The sequence below is a fragment of the Hakea prostrata genome, chromosome 7 (genome assembly GCF_041222555.1).
Source record: "Hakea prostrata isolate BN-2017 chromosome 7, UWA_Hpros_2, whole genome shotgun sequence".
Classification (NCBI taxonomy): domain Eukaryota; kingdom Viridiplantae; phylum Streptophyta; class Magnoliopsida; order Proteales; family Proteaceae; genus Hakea; species Hakea prostrata.
The window spans coordinates 61318160-61337977 of record NC_142606.1 but is presented as its reverse complement, the minus strand read 5'-3'; the positions used below and the strand labels follow the sequence as shown (position 1 = coordinate 61337977).

Below are 19818 nucleotides of genomic sequence, written 5' to 3'. Positions count from 1 at the left end.
ATGCTCTGTGCTGAGGTTGCCCAAAGTCCTGCCCAGATCCAAGCTCAAACCGGGGTAGTTGTTGGCTACATTATAAGAAAAATTAGTGGCACCGTATTCACAGGTCCGGACTTTTGGAGCAACGGCAAGCGCTTGATCCTACAAGTGGTATCAGAGCCTTGGTGATTCGGCTATTCAATGGAACCGAATTAGGGTTCTTGTGAGTTTTATTTCTAATTCGGTTTGTGTAATCTCATATGGCATATAGGTTTGATTACTGTTCAAATTCTTGGTTATATATGCTTCTGCTGCTTCTGTAGTCTACCAATTGGTGGTCGGTTCTCTAATTTTTTTTATCTATTTGATTTAGTAATTGTGATAACCTATGTATGAGATTGAATTCTGATAGATTAATTATTGATTTAATCTCTGGGAATAACATGTGCTAATAATCAAATTTTTTGTTTGCATTATCTGTTCATTATTGTTAGCTAGGTACTTTATTTGGTTTATATTGGTCGTGTGCGTTAAAATTATGCATAGATGCTGCTGTAAATTGCACATGCTTAGCAACACTTTGTGGTTATATTAATTCTTGTAATTAATTTTCAGAATTGTTTATATCAGTATTTTTAAATTATTTCTTGTATATACTAATTTGTGAGATTTACCAGGGTAATAAGTGGAGTTAAGTAAGGAGCTGAGTCTACCTGGGGAGGATTCTCCTCCCAGTGGTTTCCACAAGCTCTAGTAGAGCTGTAGGTCTGGTGAAAACCCTAAGTACCCAAGTCTGGGAGCTCCAATGGGGAGTTCCAAGGTAGACATAGAAAATTTTGATGGGACTAGGGATTTTGGAATATAGAAGAGGAAGATTAGAGCTCTCATGGCCCAACAAAGACTTCTTGGGCAATAGATGATCTTGATGTTTTTTCTGAAAGCATAAACCCTATATTGAGGACTAAGGTGATGGAGAATGCAATTGGTTGCATGCTCTGAAACATCACTGATGGTGTTATTAAGTGCCTAGATGAAGAGGATAACATACCCTTATCAAAGTGTGGACAAAACTTGAACAAATTTATTAGAAAAATAACTTGGGTAACATGATTTATTTAAAAGAAAGATTGTATAGTTTTAAAATGGATTCTATTATCAATCTAGACAAAAATCTAGATGTGTTTAAGAAATTAACTCAAGATTTGGTCAGTACTGGGGAGAAGAGTAAATAAGATGACCAAGACTTGTCTATCATCTTGTTAAATTCCCTTTCACAATGATTATCTTGTTGTTAAGAATTTTATTAAATATGATTGTCATTTCTTTTACCCTTCCCCTTGGGACCTCGCCAGGCTGTGCTAAGGTTGCCCAAGGTCCCGTCTAGATCCAAACTCAAACCAGGGTAGTTGCTGGCTACGGTATAAGGAAAATTAGTAGCACCATACCCACATATCCGGACTTTGGGAGCAAAGGCAAGCACTTGATCCGAGAAGTGGTATTAGAGTTAGGAAGTCTCGTGTTCAAATCCCCATGGTGCTATTTTGGGGGGATTTTTGGAGGATTTTAGGGCATGTGTTGAGGGGGTGTGGGGGGGGGGGGGGGGGGGGGGGGGCGCGGGGGGGTTGGGGGGGGGGGGTGGGTGGTTGGGGGGGGGGGTAGGGGGGGGGGGGGGGGGGGGGGGGGTGGTTTTTTCCCTTGGTTTGTTTTTTTTTTTTTTTTTGTTTGGGTTTTTTCTTCTGGGGGGGGTTGTGTTTGTTTTTTTTGTGTGGGGTTTTTTGGGGGGGGGCTTTGGATAATATCTTAGTCAAGGGCTGGTTATCCCAAACTCTTGGTACACCTCGGTTTGCAGCAAAAATTGATTTACAAAAAGCTTATGATTCGGTTCAGTGGAGTTTCTTATTTACTCTTTTGGCAAAGCTGGACTTACCTTCTCAGATGATTACTTGGATTACTCAATGTGTTATTAATGCATCTTATGTTGTATCTATCAATGGCTCGGAAAGTCAGATGTTTACGGCAAATCATGGTCTTCGACAAGGTTGCCCTTTGTTGCCTTTTCTCTTTAATCTCATCTTACAGGTCTTTACAGATTCCTTGGCGTCTTTGGCGGATCAAGATTTTTTTGAATTCCACCCTTATTGTGCTCAACCCAAAATTACAAGTATATGCTTTGCGGACGATGTATTTATTTTTGGGAAGGGAATTGAATCAAATGCTACTTTTTTGGCCAGTCTATTGGATTGGTTTCATGATCTTTCGGGTCTTTCTGTTAACCGAACTAAATCTGCTATCTTTTTTGCGGCATGCTCCTCAACAATCAAATCTCTTATTATTCTCAGTTGGGGTTTGCGGAGGGTCGAATGCTGATTCGATATCTTGGAATCCTCTGTCTTCCATGTCTTTGAAACGGAGTGATTTTAATTTTTTATTGGATATGATTGATCGTCGACTCACTTCATGGCGGGCCAAATCTTTATCATATGCTGGTCAGCTCTGTTTGCTTCGCTCGGTTACCTAGGGATAGCCGTTATATTGGATCTCAGTCTTCAAGCTACCTGCTTGTATCATTTCCTCTATTGAGCATCGAATGTCTCGATTCCTTTGGCTTGGTGGAAAGGTTTCTGGCTCTTTCAAAGTGGCTTGGACTCAAGTATGTTGTCCAAAAACAGAAGGTGGATTGGATTCAACGCGATTACGGGAATGGAATGATGCGGCTTTAATTCGACATTTGTGGAATCCGTGTTCTACCCATAATTCCATTTGGGTAAATTTTGTTCGACATCAATGGTTACGCAAAGCCTCTCTCGGGTGCATTTTAATTCCAATGATTTGTTCAAATTCTTTTAGATCAATTCTCCGGCTTCGCTCTAAGGCTCGCGGCTTAATCCGGTACTTTTTAAAAGATGGAAATAGCACTCTTTTGTGGAGTGATCCTTGGTTGCCACTTGGATCTTTAGATGAAGTGAGTTGTCTCATTTCTCAAGCTTTGGGGAGAAATGCTTTGGATCGTGTCTCTCAGTTAAGAAACGTGCATAGTGGAGGGAGTGGGTGGATTACATCTTCAACTGATTTGGTTATTCAAAACCGTTTACCTGAGATTAAATTAATCCACTGTTATTCATCTTTGCAGCCAGATACTCCAGTGTGGCTGCCTTAAAAACACGGTAAATTTTCTCTTCGAAGTGCGTGGGAATGCATTTGGGTTCGTCCCCTACCAATGGACTAGGCCTCTTTGATATGGTTTCCTTTGCACCAACCTTGGTTTTCTTTCATTACCTGGTTGGCGATTAAAGGAAGATTACAAACAAAATCATGTCTTTTTAACATGGGAATTACAGAAGATCTACGTTGCTCACAGTGTGATTCAACGCCTGAAACAAAGGATCATCTCTTCTTTAATTGCCCTATTTCCGCTTGGATCTGGCGCGCTGTCTTGCAATTGAATGGGTTTAATCGTGCTTCTCTTTCATCGCTATCGGATAAACTTCAATGGCTCCATTCTCACTATCTAGGTGACTCTCTTATGATGCAGGTTCGTAAATTCAGTTTTACAGCCACAGTTTATCGATTATGGGAATCTCATAATTTCATTCTTTATCGAAATGAGAGGAGACGAGCCTGTGTGATGCTGAATCTCATATTGGGTGATACCCAAAATCGTTTTTCTCATCTGGTCCAATGTGTGAAGGATTCTCCCAGTCATCGCTCTTTCTTCTCAAATTGGCGAATTCCTGTTAACTATGCTCTCTCGGCTGAATTGTGTCTTTTCTGGTCTAAACCTCCCTCTCACTGGGTTGCAATTAATTGTGACGGTTCAGTTCGCTCACCCACCTCTGGTTCGTATCATGGGGGATATGGAGCAATTGGAAGAAATTCTGTTGTTGAGGTTCTCTTTGCTATAGCAGGTGGCTGTCCTTCACCTAGTGTCATACGTATGGAATTGACAGCAATTAGATTGGGTATGCGATACACATGTCATCGAGATTATTCCTGTGTCGAGATTCGCAGTGATTCCACTCTAGCAATCTAGCAAATTGCTCAACCTAGTGAAGCATTATGGTCAACTCGTGATATTTTAGAGGATATTTGGGGAATGCGACCTATGTTTCGCCATTGTGTCTTCATACATCATTTGAGGGAGGTTAATGCAGCCGCTGACTTTTTGGATAGTTTGGTTTCAAACGAGAATGAAGTAGAACTTCAGGTTGAACATTTGCCAAACCGGCTCTCGGTTATTATCGAGCAAGACTGGAATGGCCACAATTACTTTCGTTCCTAGTTTCTATGTAATATTTATATCTTAGTATTAATATAAAGCGCCTATTTAACCAAAAAAAAAATAGTGGGACCGTATCCACAGGTCCGGACTTTTGGAGCAACGAAAGCGTTTGATACTACTTTAAAGCCATACAATCTTTCTTTTAAATAAATCATGTTACCCAAGTTCTTTTTTTTGATAAATTTGTTCAAGTTTTGTCCACATTTTTGATAGGGGTGTTATCCTCTTCATCTAGGCACCTAATAACACCATCAGTGATGTTCCAAAGCATGCAACCAATTGCATTCTCCATCACCTTAGTCCTCAATACATGGTCTATGCTTTCAAAGAAAGTTCTTTTTTTGATAAATTTGTTCAAGTTTTGTCCACATTTTGATAGGAGTGTTATCATCTTCATCTAGGCACCTAATAACACCATCAGTGATGTTCCAGAGCATACAACCAATTGCATTCTCCATCACTTCAGTCCTTAATACAGGGTCTGTGCTTTCAAAGAAAGCATCAGGATCATCTATTGCCCTAAGAAGTGTTTGTTGGGTCATGAGAGCTCTAATCTTCCTCTTTCATATTCCAAAATCCCCAATCCCATCAAATTTTTCTATGTCTACCCTAGAACTCCCCATTGGAGCTCCCAGACAGGTACTTAAGGTTTTCACCGAAACCTACAGCTCTACTAGAGCTTGTGGAAACCACACCAGGAGGAGAATCCTCTTTCTCCTCCCCAAATAGACTCAACTCCTTACTAAACTCCACTTTTACCCATGTAAATCTCACAAATCAGTATATACAAGAAATAATTAAAAAAATACTGATATAAACAATTCTGAAAATTAATTACAAGAACTAATCTAACCACAAATTGTTGCTAAGCATGTGCAATTTACAGCAGCATCAAACTATGCATAATTGTTAATGCACACGGCCAATATAAACCAAATAAAGTGCCTAGCTAACAATAATGAACTAATAATGCAAACAAAAAGTCAGATTACTAGCACATGTTATTCCCACATATTAAATCCGTAATTAATCTATCAGAATTCAATCTCACACATAGGTTATCGCAATTACTGAATCAAATAGGTCAAAAAAATTAGAGAATTGAACACCAATTGGTAGACTATATAAGCAGCAAAAGCATATATAACCAAGAATTTGAACAGTAATCAAACCTATATGCCATATGAGATTATACAAACCGAATTAGAAATAAAACTCACAAGAACCCTAATTCGGTTCTATCGAATTACCGAATCACCAAGGCTCTGATACTAATTGTAGGATCAAGTGCTTGCCATTACTCCAGAAGTCCGGACCTATGGATACGGTGCCACTAATTTTTCTTATAATGTAGCTAGCAACTACCCCCCTTAGGCAACCTCACCTCGAGGTCCCAACACGGATTTATGGATGGGGATGGGGGACATTAGGCAAGAGCCTGGCATCAAAACTGTGGCGCCTCTCCAGCGCTAGGTCCCAACAACAAGGAATTTATGGATGAGGAAGATAGATTGAAGGATCTGGTTGATGAGGAGCTAGCTAGAGAAGAGATGCTTCGGCATCAAAAATCTAGAATTGATTGGATTAAATTGGGAGACAAAAATTCAGCCTTCTTCCACGCCTCTACTGTTCAAAGGAGAAAGACAAACAAGATTTTAAAATTGAAGAAATTGGATGGATCTTGGACTTTTAATGAGAATCAGCTAAGTGATCTTTTATTGGACCACTTTAGTGGAGCTGTAGCATCTGAAGGCATCTCCCAAACGGCTCTTTCTCAAGTCTTGGACAAGATTCAACCAATGGTTGGGGACGAATTGAATGTTTTGTTGTGCAGGAGATGGACATTCTCAATACCATTGCTGAAGGTCCATGGACAGTTGCAAACAACCTAATGATTCTCAAAAGAGAAACGAAAGTTCATGCTAACTCTTTCACTCAGTGCGAGTTTTGGGTACAACTTCATGTTTTACCTAAAGAGCTAATGGATGGTGAAGTTGCTTTCATGATTGTTGAAAAGATTGGTGCACCTCTCAAATTGTTTTAGATTGTAGCAATGCAATTCGATAGCTTCACTCAATTCATTCGTGCACGTATTACTTTGGATATAAGAAAATCCATTAAATTTTGGGTGAAAGTTAGAAGAGAATCAGGAGAAACCTTTCAAGTTTGGTGAAATACGAGAAGCTACAGTTAGTGTGCTTTTTTTGTGGAACTTTTGGCCATGAAGATAATAGGTGTCTCAGGTGGTTCGAAGAACACAAATCACACCAAGCCATTCATGGCTGTAACTCCTCTATCATCTGCTTGGGTTTGCCCAAACCGAAAGGAAGCACTGAAAATAGAGCAATAATGCTAGATGGGAGGCTTTGGAAAAATGAAAAGGAGGTTATATTGAAGCCTAAAATATCGTAGACTCCTACTGTTAACTTGTTGTCGTCGCCAAAGAAGAGGGTGTCTCAACCGAAGTTTTCCAAGAGCAGTATGGATATGAACGTTAAAGAAACTTCATCCACAAGGTTTCAGATGTCTGATTAGTGTAGCAAATAGCTTACTCAGAGTACCAGAAAAATGGCAGAAATAGATGGCAAGTTTCAAACGGCTTTACCTAGTATCTTGCAAACATTTTCATCTGATTGTCAACTGTCCAACCAATCACCCCCAGCTCTACTACCAATGGCTCCATCGATCCAATCTTTCCTTATGAAAAAGCCTAAACAATCTGAAGCTATTTTATCTCTCCTTTCCCATATGGCTAAAGTTTCTTTAGTTGACTCAAATCCCAAGCCTAAATGTCTTCCCAATGTTCCACCTGGTTTTGACCGCCTACCTAACACATCTGTCATGTCCTTTTTGACTCCTCATTCAACGAACTCTACCCCCAATGTCTCTACTTTCAATTTGCCCCCCTCCTTGGTCAAATCCAATAGCCTTAACCATCCCAAATTTCTCACTCTCCCTCAAAACCAATGCACTACCTTGACCCACCCCACCATCTTCATTGCCATTTTATCCATAATACACTGAACTCGTCTCTATATCTTAGAGAACCAAACGACAAAAAACCAACATGAAGAAAGAGGCAAGGAGTCACAAGGTGGTTATAACTGAACCAACTTCCCAAGTTAAAAAAGGCCAAAAATACAAAAAGAGGACAAAGAAGGAAATTGCTCTAGGAGTGAAACACAACTTGAAGGAAGTAAAGATTAGTGACAAAAGGCTTTCTCTTGGTGGACATTTTTTATCCTCCGAACCCGTGGTGACTGGGGATCAGTCCCATAGGTTTCAATGAAATTTTTCAGTTGGAACTGTCGTGGGATGGGAACCCACGGACAGTCCGGGCTCTAAGGAACTACCTAAAATCTGATTACCCACAGATTGTTTTCATAATGGAAACAAAAAGTGTTGATGATTAGGTTATGAAAGCTGTCAAGAGCTTGAATTATGGGGGTGGAATTTGTGTAGTTCCCCCAAGGGGAATTGCAGGTGGATTGGTTTTGTTTTGGCAATCTCAAGTGAAAATCTCTATCTTGAAAAAAGGTCTCAACTTGATTGACTGTGAAGTTACTGATCAGGAGAACAACAGCTTCTATCTTTCGTGTGTGTACGGCGAACCCAACAAGCAACTCAGGCATAAGGTTTGGGAAAAAATAATTTCTATGGGAAGATATAGAACTGATAAGTGGATTGCAGTTGGGGACTTCAACTCTCATCTCAGTTGGTTTGAAAAAGAAGGTGGGAACAGAGTTGTGCTTAGAGACACTGGGGCCTTTAGGAATATGATGGATCAGTGTCAACTTCTTGATTTAGGTGCAAATGGGCCAGTGTACACATGGAGCAATAAGAGAAATGGATCTAATGTGATTCATGTCCGTTTGGATCGAGCGCTCGCAAACACCGAATGGAGACTACAGTTTGAAGACACTATTGTTTTTGTTAAACCAGTGTTTGCTTCAGACCATAATCCAATTGTTGTGGACACAGAGGGAGGTCTCTCAAAAGGGCGTAGACCTTTTCGCTTCGAGGTTGCTTGGTTGAGAAGTGATCAATGTAAGAATGTGATTCAAGACTCTTGGTCTAAACCGGTGGAGGGTAATGTAGATGAGATATCATTCAAGAAAACGTGTAGATGTCAAGGGCCTTTAAGAAAGTGAAATAAAGAAAATTTTGGCCACATCCAAACACAAATTGCTGTCTTAAAGGATCGTTTCGTTGTGTTGCAAAGTAAACCCACCTTTGAAGAAAATCTGAAATTAGAAGCGGTGATCCAAAATCAATTAGAGGAGCAACTTGAAAGGGAAGATACTCTATGGAGACAAAAGTCTAGAATAAATTGGATCAAAGAAGGGGACTACAACTCATCTTTTTTTCATACTTCTACACTCTAAAGGAGACAAAAAAATCAGATCTTGAAACTCAAGTTGAGCAATGGGGAGTGGACCAAGACTGTTGAAGAGGTATACATGGAGCTTGGGCAACACTTTGAGAAGGCCCTGACCTCAGAATGAATTAGCTATGAGGCTTTGGACACGGTCCTACAGCAAGTAGAGTGCATTATTCCTAATGAATTAAATTCTAAACTTTGCATTGTTCCTACCCAAGAAGAGGTCCACAAAGCTTTAGCAAATATGGGCCCATAAAAGAGGCCAGGGCTAGATGGGTACCCCCCCCTCTTATTTTATCAACAGTTCTAGTGCATTACTAAGGATGACATCTACATATTCATTATTGAATTCTTTGAGCATGGTAAGTTGAACCAAGACCTCAATCGTACCTTCATATGTCTTATCCCTAAGACTGTAAACCCTAACAAGGCTGAGAACTTTAGACCCATAATCTTGTGTGGTGTGGTGGTGTAAATTCTCCCCAAGATAATGGCAGAAGGTTGAAGGAGCTACTACCTGATATTATTGCCCCCAACCAGTCAGCATTTGTCCAAAACAGACTGATCTCAGACAACATATTCATTGCCCTTCAGATGTTCCAAAACATAAAGAACAAGAAGGAAAAAGCCATGTTCTTAGCCTTAAAGCTAGATATGAAGAAATCCTACGATAGATTGGAGTGGCCTTTTATTAAGGTTGGCTTGCTCAAGATGGGTTTTGCAAAGAGATGGGTGTCCCTTGTTATGGAATGTATTTGCTCGGTATCCTATACTCTTCTAGTAAATGGCATAGATAAAAATTCATTCACACCCACCAGAGGAATTAGACAAGGTGACCCCCTATCTCCTTTCCTCTTCATTATATGCTCCCAGGTACTCTCAGCTGTTATAGGGAATACTGAAAGAGAAAACCTTGTTAAGGGGATAAGCATTAGAGGAAGAGCCCCACCCATCTCCCACCTCTTATTTGTTGATGATTGTCTACTTTGTTCTCATATTAAACTTGATCAAGTGAGTGAGTTAAACAACTGCTTAAATCTATATTGCAATGCAAGTGGTTAGGAGATAAATCTGAAAAAGTCATCAATGACCTTTAGCCCCAACACTCACAGAAGATTCAAGACATGGTTCTCTAGAGCGCTTAAAATACCCTACAATTCGGGGCCCACAAAATATCTTGGGCTCCCGTCGAAGATTGGAGTGTCAAAAAAGGACGCATTTAAAAGCCTCTCTGAGAAAACTTGTGGTAGAATCAAGGGGTGGAAAAATAACTTGCTCTCTGCTGACGGAAAGGTGACTTTAATCAAATCAGTGGCTACCTTTCTATCTACATATGCAGCCTCTCATTTCTCTCTTCCAAACAGTCATCATGATGAAGTTCAAAAAGCTATGAGCAATTTTATTTGGGGACAAAAGGAAGATGAGAAGAAAATTCATTGGATCTCTTGGGCTAGAATGTGCAAATCCAAAGAGAATGGTGAGCTGGGTCTAAGGGATCCTATACTTCACAATAGGGCCTTACTATGTAAAGTTGCATGGAGATTATGGAAAGAACCAAACTCATTTGTGGGCCCAAACTATGAAGGCAATATATTTCCCTCAAAGTGGACTGTTAGAAGTAAGAAGTGGCCATAACCCATCATGGGCTTGGCGTAGTATCATGGTGGGATTGAAGGTCTTGAAAGATGGACTTATGTGGAAATTAGGTTCTGGAGATCAAATTGATCCATGGGAAAGTAATTGGATTCGAGCAAAAGTGGATTTTAAGGTATCAGGTTCAAAGCCCATAAACTGCACAATCTCTCATGTGGCCCAACTCATGATTCAACACTCTAGGTCTTGGAATGTGGAGTTAAAAAACAATTGTTCAGCCCAAGTGATGCTAAGACTATACTCAAAGGAAAAAATTCCCATCATGCTCAATGAGGACAAACAAATTTGGGATGGAGCTAGCAATGGCATTTTCTCAACTAAGAGTCCTGGTCATCTTCTACAAAATCAAAGAGATCATGCCATGCAAGGTCTGCCCACATCTTCAAGAAAAAGAGATTGGGAGATGATTTCAAAAAGAGTTTGGAAAAGAATTCGATCATGCAAAACACTCCCTAAAATTAGAAAATTTTTATGGAGGGTTAGTGCCGAAGGTGTGGCAACTGGGAGTGGCCTTGCTCACCGAGGAATACAAATTAATCCACTTTGTAGAAGATGTGGCAAAGAGATTGAAACATCGGCCCATTTGTTATTCAAATGCCCTTATGTAGAAGCAATTTGGTTTGGAAGTGGATTGAACTTCATGATTCCCCAAGATCACTTGGTTTCTCTCCCAGAAGTTATTAAACAATGGGAGAAAATCAACTTCCCACCTAGGGAGATTGGGAGGAAATACTTTAGCCATTTTGCCTTTGTTTGCTGGGGTCTTTGGCTAGCCCACAATGCAGTCATGTTTAGAGGCAAAGGCCCAAGACCAGAAGAAATAATGATTAAGGCCCAATGTACTCATGCTGAATTTTGGAATGTGACTCAAACACTAATGGCGCCCATCTCTTTTGATCTGGTGGATGAGGGCAATGAGCATGAAATTCATCCAACTCTTTCAGCTAGCGATCTATGGGAATCCCAGATTTGGTGTGATGCGGCCCTCCCCCTTGATGATGTGAATGGTGGCGTGGGACTTATAGCTTTTGACAAAGGCTTGAAGATTCTGGGAGCTATTTCTTCCCCAATCCTTTCTAAGGATAGTCTTGAAGCGGAGGCCCTGGCTATCCTACATACATCTCAGTGGGCGGTAAGTGAAGGGTTGATGAATATTGTCTTCAAGCCTGACTGTGCTACTTTGATAGAATGCCTTGACTGGTCAGTGGAATGTAGATCTATGGAAGTGCAGTCTATCATTTCGGATATTTTGTTTGTAACTCAAAGTTTTTCTACTTGCTCTTTCGAGTATGCCTCTAGGGAGATGAATTCTATTGCTCACTCTCTAGCCAGGAAGGCCATGTCTCTTCAAGGAAAGACAATCTGGCCATCTTCCTCTCCTTGGCTTATTGATCTTTGTACTCAATTTGCCTCAGATTCTGCCTTTGAATGAAAGACTGAATTACCAAAAAAAATAAAGAAGTTTGCAGTTACACTGTTCAAATATGTCTCTCTCTTAATGAAATTTGTTTTAAAGGCCCTTGGGAGTGCCTAAAAATAAGAAAAGGTCAACTTGTGAGCACATGGGAAGGAAAGTTTGGTTGCATTGAGGTTTTAAAAATATAGAGATGGACCACTCTATGTAGGAAATGCATTGATGCATTAAGGGCCTTTTGGTTACATGAATTTAGAGTTTTCAAGTCTCTGGATTCATGAATGCGAGATTTATACCTGTTTGGTTGTGAAAATCACTGGATTCATGAAATCTAGAGATTCATCGTTTTACACTAAAAACTTGAATCTATAGACTCCTACTATAAAAGCGCTAAACATTTGTGCATTCACAAAAATCACGTCGACCAAGTAGTTTTTCAGGATGAATTCACATATTTCATTCCACATACTCCATAAATTTGAAGACGTAAATTTGAAGTCTTCAAATTCATGTAACCAAACAGGCCCTAAATGAATGGTGGTCATCAACTAAATGATGAAGTTGGCTACATCTTTGCAAATGTGAAAAATGGATTGGGGAGACAAAAGTGTAGGTAACATTTATTGCAAATACTATCAGACACAATTCATTTGTTGAATTGTAGTAAAATCTTACCTTTCCTTGGCCTATAAATAAGAGGCTTACTTCCCATCAAACTAGAGCAAAACCCTTTGAGTACATTTGAATTGTACGGGGCGTGAGGTTGGTAGTGAACAAATACTCTATTAAGTAGGTTTTCTTCTAAGTAGAATGAGCTATTATCAGTAGAGTTTCCTTAGTATATTTATTTTTGGTATTTTTTTTTTATTATAGGTAGAGTAGTGGAGTCCGGATCAGTGACCCTGACGGGGAGCACAAAGTGCTCCCAGACGCTTCCTAACCACAAATATCAGTGGGGGCCATGGTAAAAAACACTTTTTGGAAAAAATAAAAATAAAAACTTTTTCAAAACCAGTGGGACCCACTAGTTTTTGTGGTCAGGAAGCCCCCAATGGGGAAAAGATCCGGATTCAGATTAGTGAGGGTAATATTGTCAAAGTGAAATTTTTGTTGAGTGGGTCCCATGCACAGTGTGATTGAGGTATGTCTATTGTAAATTCTCCCTAATCAGTGAATTGGTTCCGTGAGATTGACTTGACTTGGGGACATAGGCCATCAAGCCGAACTACGTAAATTGTTGGGTCTTTGCTTTTAGTTATTGGTTTCATACATATCGTTAGGTGCGAGACAAATTCCTGTCACACCCGAAATACATATCGGGTTTCACTCCCGTATAAAGTAAATTTGTTGATAATCCAATAAAAATTGAAACATCAAAGGATTGGGATCTTCTTTAATCACCATTTTTGTTAGATATCTTTGCTAGAGTATCTATCCTCTAGAGCTATATTTATTTTCTTTTAAGGTTGGAAGTGGGGGAGGGTGAAATTGTGGCACCATCTTCCAGGTTTGATTACAGGCAATGCATTGAGTTGTAGAGATATTCTCAATTCTTCTCTTTCTCTACTCTTGCTGTATCAGGTTGAGCATGAAGATAGTAATGAAAGACTGAAGAGGATTCAAATGACAGAACTCCTTGTTTTTGTATAAGTTCTATTTCACCAAAAAACATAAAAACAACAAAATGAAAACTCTTGGTGTGCCACCTTCGAAACCAAGGATTAGTGTGGTGGAAGTTAGTGATAACCCTTTCATGTTTTAACTCACGATGTCATCGACCTCGACCTTAAAATTGAATTCCCTTAAATGTTTGAGGGTTTTAACAATGGTGGTGAAGCTTAAGAGGCAATTACACAGATTGTTGGAGATGGAAAAACTGCTGGACCACGTCAAGAACTCTGTGGACAGGCCAATATCTGTAAGTTCCTTTGATGTTTTCATCTTTACATCGTAATTGGTGGACTTAGGTTGAATGATATTTGAGATTTCAAGATTTCATGCCTGGAATTTAAATTGAATTCTTTTATATTGACAATTTATATTGATTTGCTTATCTACTTTCTCTGGTTTGATGCAAATTCCTGGGTCGGAATTGAGAATTATTGTCGCACTATCAGATAAGAATGCCTTCTTAGCTAGGGAATCGGCTACTGTGTTAGCAACCCAAGAAATTTTTGAGAACACACAAGAAACGAAATCGGTCTTCGGACACAAATATCATCAAGGATGGCCTAATAGAAACATGACCAAGGATCCACTGCTCAATCCGATTCACCCTAAAAGTGCTTGAGCTGCTAATTTTCTAGTAACCAGTCCTTCACCAGAGGCTACTCCAGGTTTAACTTTAGTGCTGCGCATTTCCTGAGTGTTCGAGATTTCGACCTCGTCCACTCGATCCATCCTCATCATATGCAACTTATAATGCGCAGCACTGAAGCTCAATCCGGCTACTCCACCACCACATGCACGTACATCATAAGAAGGATTTGATTTTGGGGAAGGAGCGGAGACTATTCCAAATCAATTTCCAAACCGAAGGAGTCATGTTCCATCTACTAATTCGTTGAGGCCGATGGCTGAGCTGCTGCTTTCACCTTATTCTACTAGTTTCTTAGCATAATATATGTTGATTTAACAAAGTACCTCCCATTATTGGCAGCTCCCAAGTTTGAATGTCTTCAGTGGCAATGGTATTCGAATCTTAAGTGTTGCTGCACAATCCTGTTCGTCCCTTCAGCCAGTTGAACCTGCAAGAATGAGCTCGACCGTGGAGGTTGAGTTTTCACCTCCGACGATCTAGTTGGGATCCGCTAAGGGACAGAAGTAATGACATGAATTCGAATGTGATAGTCTTCGCGTCCTTTCTCTTGTGTTCTCTCCTTTTATGCTTTTCGTCGGTTTGTGGGACTCAACCTTGTTGTTGTGTCGAATCTTGTCTTGGTCCTCTCATATGGTGTTGAGTCTTGCGTCCGTCTTTGCTGGCTTTTCGTTTCCTTGCTTTCGCTTTTGTCTTTTCGCCCCTTGCTTGGTCGGTTTACTTGTCCGGCTGGTCGGACTGGCTCAACCAACTGGTTTGTTCCGTCTGGTCGGACTGGCTCACCGCTGGTTCGAGTTTATTTATTCTTTCCTCATCATTGAGAATTGCTTGTGCCTCGTGAGGATAAAAAGTGATATTAATGAGGGCTCCAATATTCCACTCACCTGTGTTTGCATCCACTAAGTCTGAGACTTTATCAATGGAAGAGGAACTCTGAACCTACTGCTGCACTTTAAACTCCATCAAGGATGGCACCCATTGATCATCCCAAACCTGAGATATGCTCACCATTTCCCACTTTCCATATGGGACCTTCTTTCAAGACCTTCAACCCTTCAAATATACTTCTCCAACCCCATGAAGGAGACCTCCCTAGTTGAGCACGTAGAACATCAAAGTCAGGGTTAATATATAGCTGTCATCAGTCTTGCCCAGTCCTTATTTGGCTCACTGAAGAGCATCCATGCTGCCTCTGAGAGCAAGGCCAAATTCTGCATTGTTTGGTCTCTGAAACCCACTCCACCTTTGGCCTTCGAGTAATTTTCTCCCAAGCCAGACACCTGAATCTTCAGTTCCTCCCCAGAAAAAATTTGCCACTTGTCTTCTTGATTTAACATGAACTTTCTGAGGAAAGTTGAAGTGCATACCTATGTAGTTTGACAGAGGTTGAGCTGAACCCTTCACTAAAATCTCTCTGGCGGCATGACTCGAGTACTCTTTGCCCACCACCCCTTTAGCTTAGAAGATTCTCTCTCTATGATAGCTTCAAGAACCTCTGATTTGTTAACTCCTGGTTCCATATGAACACCAACTACTTCACCTTGAGTGTTCTACTAAGCCACCTCTTTATCCTCGATAATGAGTGAGGTCACCACTTTCCAACCAACTAATGCAAGATTTCTGCCTGCCTTGGTCCTCCTCATAAGCTAAATACTCTGCCATTAACTTTGCCACAACCTTCCTATTTTCCTCAATTACTTCTTTTGAGGGCTGATCCGAAGCAGATTGCAATTCAGTGGCATGTTATAGTAACACAACCATTTGTTGATAGTTCTTAATCAGTTGCACTTTTTCCTAGATTATATTGCCTATGTTTGTTCTGTTACAGAAAGCAAAAACAAACTGATCAGCAACCTTGTAAGGTAGCTTACTTGGTCTGGTAACTGAAGGCTTATGCTCTAGCCAATTTAACCATAGGTTTCTTCCTAGTCCTGGACTTATCATTCTGCTGTACACTGTGAAATGGTTCTCTATGTTTCATTGTTTTACGTTTATTTAGGTGCATGTATTGCTCTACATGATCTTTGCTCTTTTTGTGGATTTTTAATATCGATGTGGTTTTCATCTCCATCTATATGGGGATCAAATCCTGTGGAAATTGCTGGGGGAAGTGCAAAAAGGTCTAAGAAAGGCAATTGTGCTCTATATTTCATTGGTTGCAGATGATCTTCCAAATCTCAATCCCTTGATGTGATTTGGCAGGGCTAGCAGGATGTAAGCCTTAAGCCTGAAAAGTAAGGTAACAATAAAAAATATTGTTCAATCAATAAAAGTGGTCGCATTTTACAATTTGCTGTAGTATTTGCTGAAATTCTGTAGATGCTATATGTTATTTTCAAACCTATAACAAAAAAAAACACAAAAAAAAAACAAAACAAAAAAAAAAAAATAGAAAAAAAAACAAAACCAACAAAAAAAAACAACACCCCCCCCCCCTCTTTTTAAATAAAAAAAAAAAAAAAAAAGAAAGAGAAAAAAAAAAAGCAGAAGGGCGAAACACCCCTAAAAACACAAGGGACCAAACCTAACCCAACACCGATTCTTTAAACCTTGCTTATAGTAGTTAATATGGTATGGTAAAACCATGTCTTGCTGCAGAAGCTTTGGCTTGAAAGGTGCTGTCTCTTGTATGTGAGACAGAATTACTCCCTGGCTTCGCAAATTTTTGTGAGCAATGCCATCCAATGTACACTCTCTTTATTTGAATCTGAATAGATTACTTCTGTACCAAAAAAAGAAAAAAGAAAGTAGATAATGTCTTATTACATCATTTTATTTTGTTTAAACTTTAGATATGCCCTGACAACACCATTTTAGGTATAATTTTGCTTTTCAAGTACATAAAAGATAGTTTGGCCTATTACTGTTAAATCATATCTTTTATATGATTTTATTTTGTTTATATACCATGACAATGCCATTTTAGGTCATAAACCTAAATTAGGTTATGCATTTTATTGTCCTTCGTTTACTAGCCAAGCCCATTGCTTATGTCCTAGATATTCTACTTAATGTACTCTGTTTGCAAGTCCAAAATAAATTGTTTGTTTATCTATATGCTACCTCACTAAATCCCAAAGATTCTCTTGTTGCATCATGGCATATACTACCAGTAGGCTATTTCTGATAGGAGTGCAAGTTTGGCCCTGACGGCCCTAACCCGCCCTGAGCCCGAATAGGGCTTGGGCTCAAGATTTTGGCCCTGAGGGCGGGTTAGGGTCTAAATATTCTAGCCCTAACTAGAGCCAAAGGCAGGCTTGGGATTACTCTTTGGACTCCGAGCCTGTTCCCAACCCGTCTCTAATTTTGGCCTTTATCATGGTCCTAATTTTGTCCCTGATATTTGATATCAATGAATTAGAAATAGGGACAAGGATAGGGCCAGGGATAGGGCCAAAGATAGGGCCAAAGACAGGGCTAGGGACAAGGCCAATCAGGGAGGGAATAGGCTTGGCTTGGCCTTGTAGGGCTTAATGTGAAACCCAGCCCTAACCTTGACCCGGAAACCCTGTTGTTTGTAGGTCCGACAACCCGAAGTAAAGCAAGAAGTCAGCTTTGGGCCATCCCAGTGGAGGACTTGGTGTCTGGCTTTGAATCCATGAGTGTTGATGACAATGTGCTATTTATGGAAACTGAATCTAGATGAAGATCGGATTAGTTGATGGACTTGGAGTGTTCTCTATCATGGTTTGAAGGCATTTCTACCTATTAGGTAAGTCACTTGGTGTGTGTGCAAAACCCCTTTATGTTTGGATTTGTTCTGAGCTTTCAATTCCCTGTTTTGAACTTGCTGAACTAATTGGTCGACTGGACCAGTCGACCAATCCACTCGACCAATGGGTTCTGTCTTTGGTAATTAGGTCTTGCTTGCTCTATTTAAGTCCAATCTCGAGTCTACTTCGTATTTTCTGCCTCCAAACTCTTTGGAACAAACCAAAGACATCTGCAAGTCATCTCCCTTGCACTCTTGGTGTTTATCTTGACGGATCTTCGTCAAAACTTGTGTTCTTATACAAAAAGGTATGTTTACACTCTCTTCTTCTTCTTCATCCTTGTTTTCTTTCCTTTTTGAGTTGAGGCGTGAGGAGATGCTGCATTCTCTGTTGCAAACATCTCTGAACTTATCTCTCATGATCTTCCTAAGGATTAAAGGCTAAAGCAATGTCCGTAATCATGATCATTGCAAGCTTTTGAAGGAATCATGATCTAAATCATGATCTCGTCTTCGTTTATCTTTGATTTAAATTCTGATGTTCTTAGATCTATTATATTGATCATATTAGTAGTCAATCACTGTGTTTTCTTTACATAATCCATGATCTATCAATCTCTAGTTGTTTCTCCTCTATCATACCATGCTTTCTTCAAGAATCATGATGATACATCTATGGTAAGTTTTGTTTCCTTATTTAGATTCATGTTCTTAGATCTATTTTCTTGAAGATCTAAGTATGCCTTCCATGATATCTTTATCAAAATCAATGATTCATTCTCCTATTGTTCTTGTCTATGATTTGTATCTTGAATTCTTCAAGTACCATGATTAATCTAATTATGGTAACTTTTTGTTTCCTAATTTGTAACTTGAAAACTTGATTCGATTAGTGTTTTGAGGTCCTCTATATGTTAGGATACTACCAATGTAGTTTACCGCTTGTTTAGTACCCTTTTGAACCACCAAATTCGGTTCTTTATTCTTAAAACTCTGATTTTGTAGGCCACTTGTCTCCATTGGTTGGTGATTGGTCGACTGAAACGAGAGACCAATCCAATCGACCAATGAGTCAACAACTCCGATTTGGTCTATTTTGGATGTTTTGATATCTTTTCTTTTAGGGATCTTTCCTAATATGTTGTATACACTTGTCTAGGATCCTCTTCTCAAGTTCGTCAAGATCTTACTTGATTTCTTAAGATTCCTTTGCAAGTTATAAAAGGTAAGGATGGTTACTTCCTTAACAACATAAATTGTATATCTTAGTTTCTATATTTGAATCTTGTTAGTTTATCTCCTTAAATAGATTCTTACAATGTTATACTACTTTGTTGTCCTGTCTTGATATCGGTAGCATTACTTGTTTATATTAAATAGACTGATGTATGATTTACTTACCAGTTTTGTACAAGTTGAATGTAATTATTGATTTCTTTCCATATATGAAGTTACCATATATGTGATGTTATGGATTGATGCTTGTGTATGCTTAAGTATGGTTTGGAAAGGAGAGGTGTTCCTTTTGACACTTCTGTCCTAGGACTACTACGGGAATATTATGGGATGTTTTCGGAAATGCCCTTTGGACACCTTCCTAAACTGTTGGATGACATATTTAGGACTGTCTAGTAGTGTTTGGCTAGGATGTCCCGTTATGTCGACCCTAATCGGAGGGGTATTGAGACCGAACGACCCGTGGTAGCAATGGGGATTCATGGGCGCTCAAGACCGGTAACCAACCCGTGAGAGGGCAGGAATCACATTGTGGGGACCATTTATCGGTAGGGTTGCATATGGTTAGACTTGGGCTCACGGGCGCTTAAGACCGGTAACCAACCCGTGAGAGGACGTGAGAGCTTCCCGTTTACCATATGTGGATAACCAATAGGGTTGATGAGTCCGTAGTCGGGTACTATGAGGACTCTAGTGTGAAGGATCTGGAAAGGATCGCCGGGCGAGGAATGGGCGTATCTCGGATCGACTTGATGTAACCGGTAGAAGACTTGCATTTGGCTAGGCTTTAACCCTGACATGCGCCGGTACTTAGACCAATGGTGATGTGAGAGCTTCCCGTTTACCATAT

The 19818-nt window shown here is 39.9% G+C and overlaps 2 protein-coding genes across 2 annotated transcripts; both read left to right on the top strand.

Annotated features, from left to right (window-relative positions):
• The first annotated feature begins 3301 nt into the window (after positions 1 to 3301).
• Positions 3302 to 4006, top strand: LOC149011580 (uncharacterized). Its single transcript, XM_089162700.1, has one exon. The coding sequence runs from the start codon at positions 3302 to 3304 to the stop codon at positions 4004 to 4006; it is 705 nt and encodes a 234-aa protein (XP_089018826.1).
• A 7160-nt stretch (positions 4007 to 11166) lies between these two features.
• On the top strand, positions 11167 to 11721 carry LOC149011579 (uncharacterized). Its single transcript, XM_089162699.1, has one exon. It carries the CDS (start codon positions 11167 to 11169, stop codon positions 11719 to 11721), a length of 555 nt encoding a protein of 184 aa, XP_089018825.1.
• Positions 11722 to 19818: the final 8097 nt, after the last annotated feature.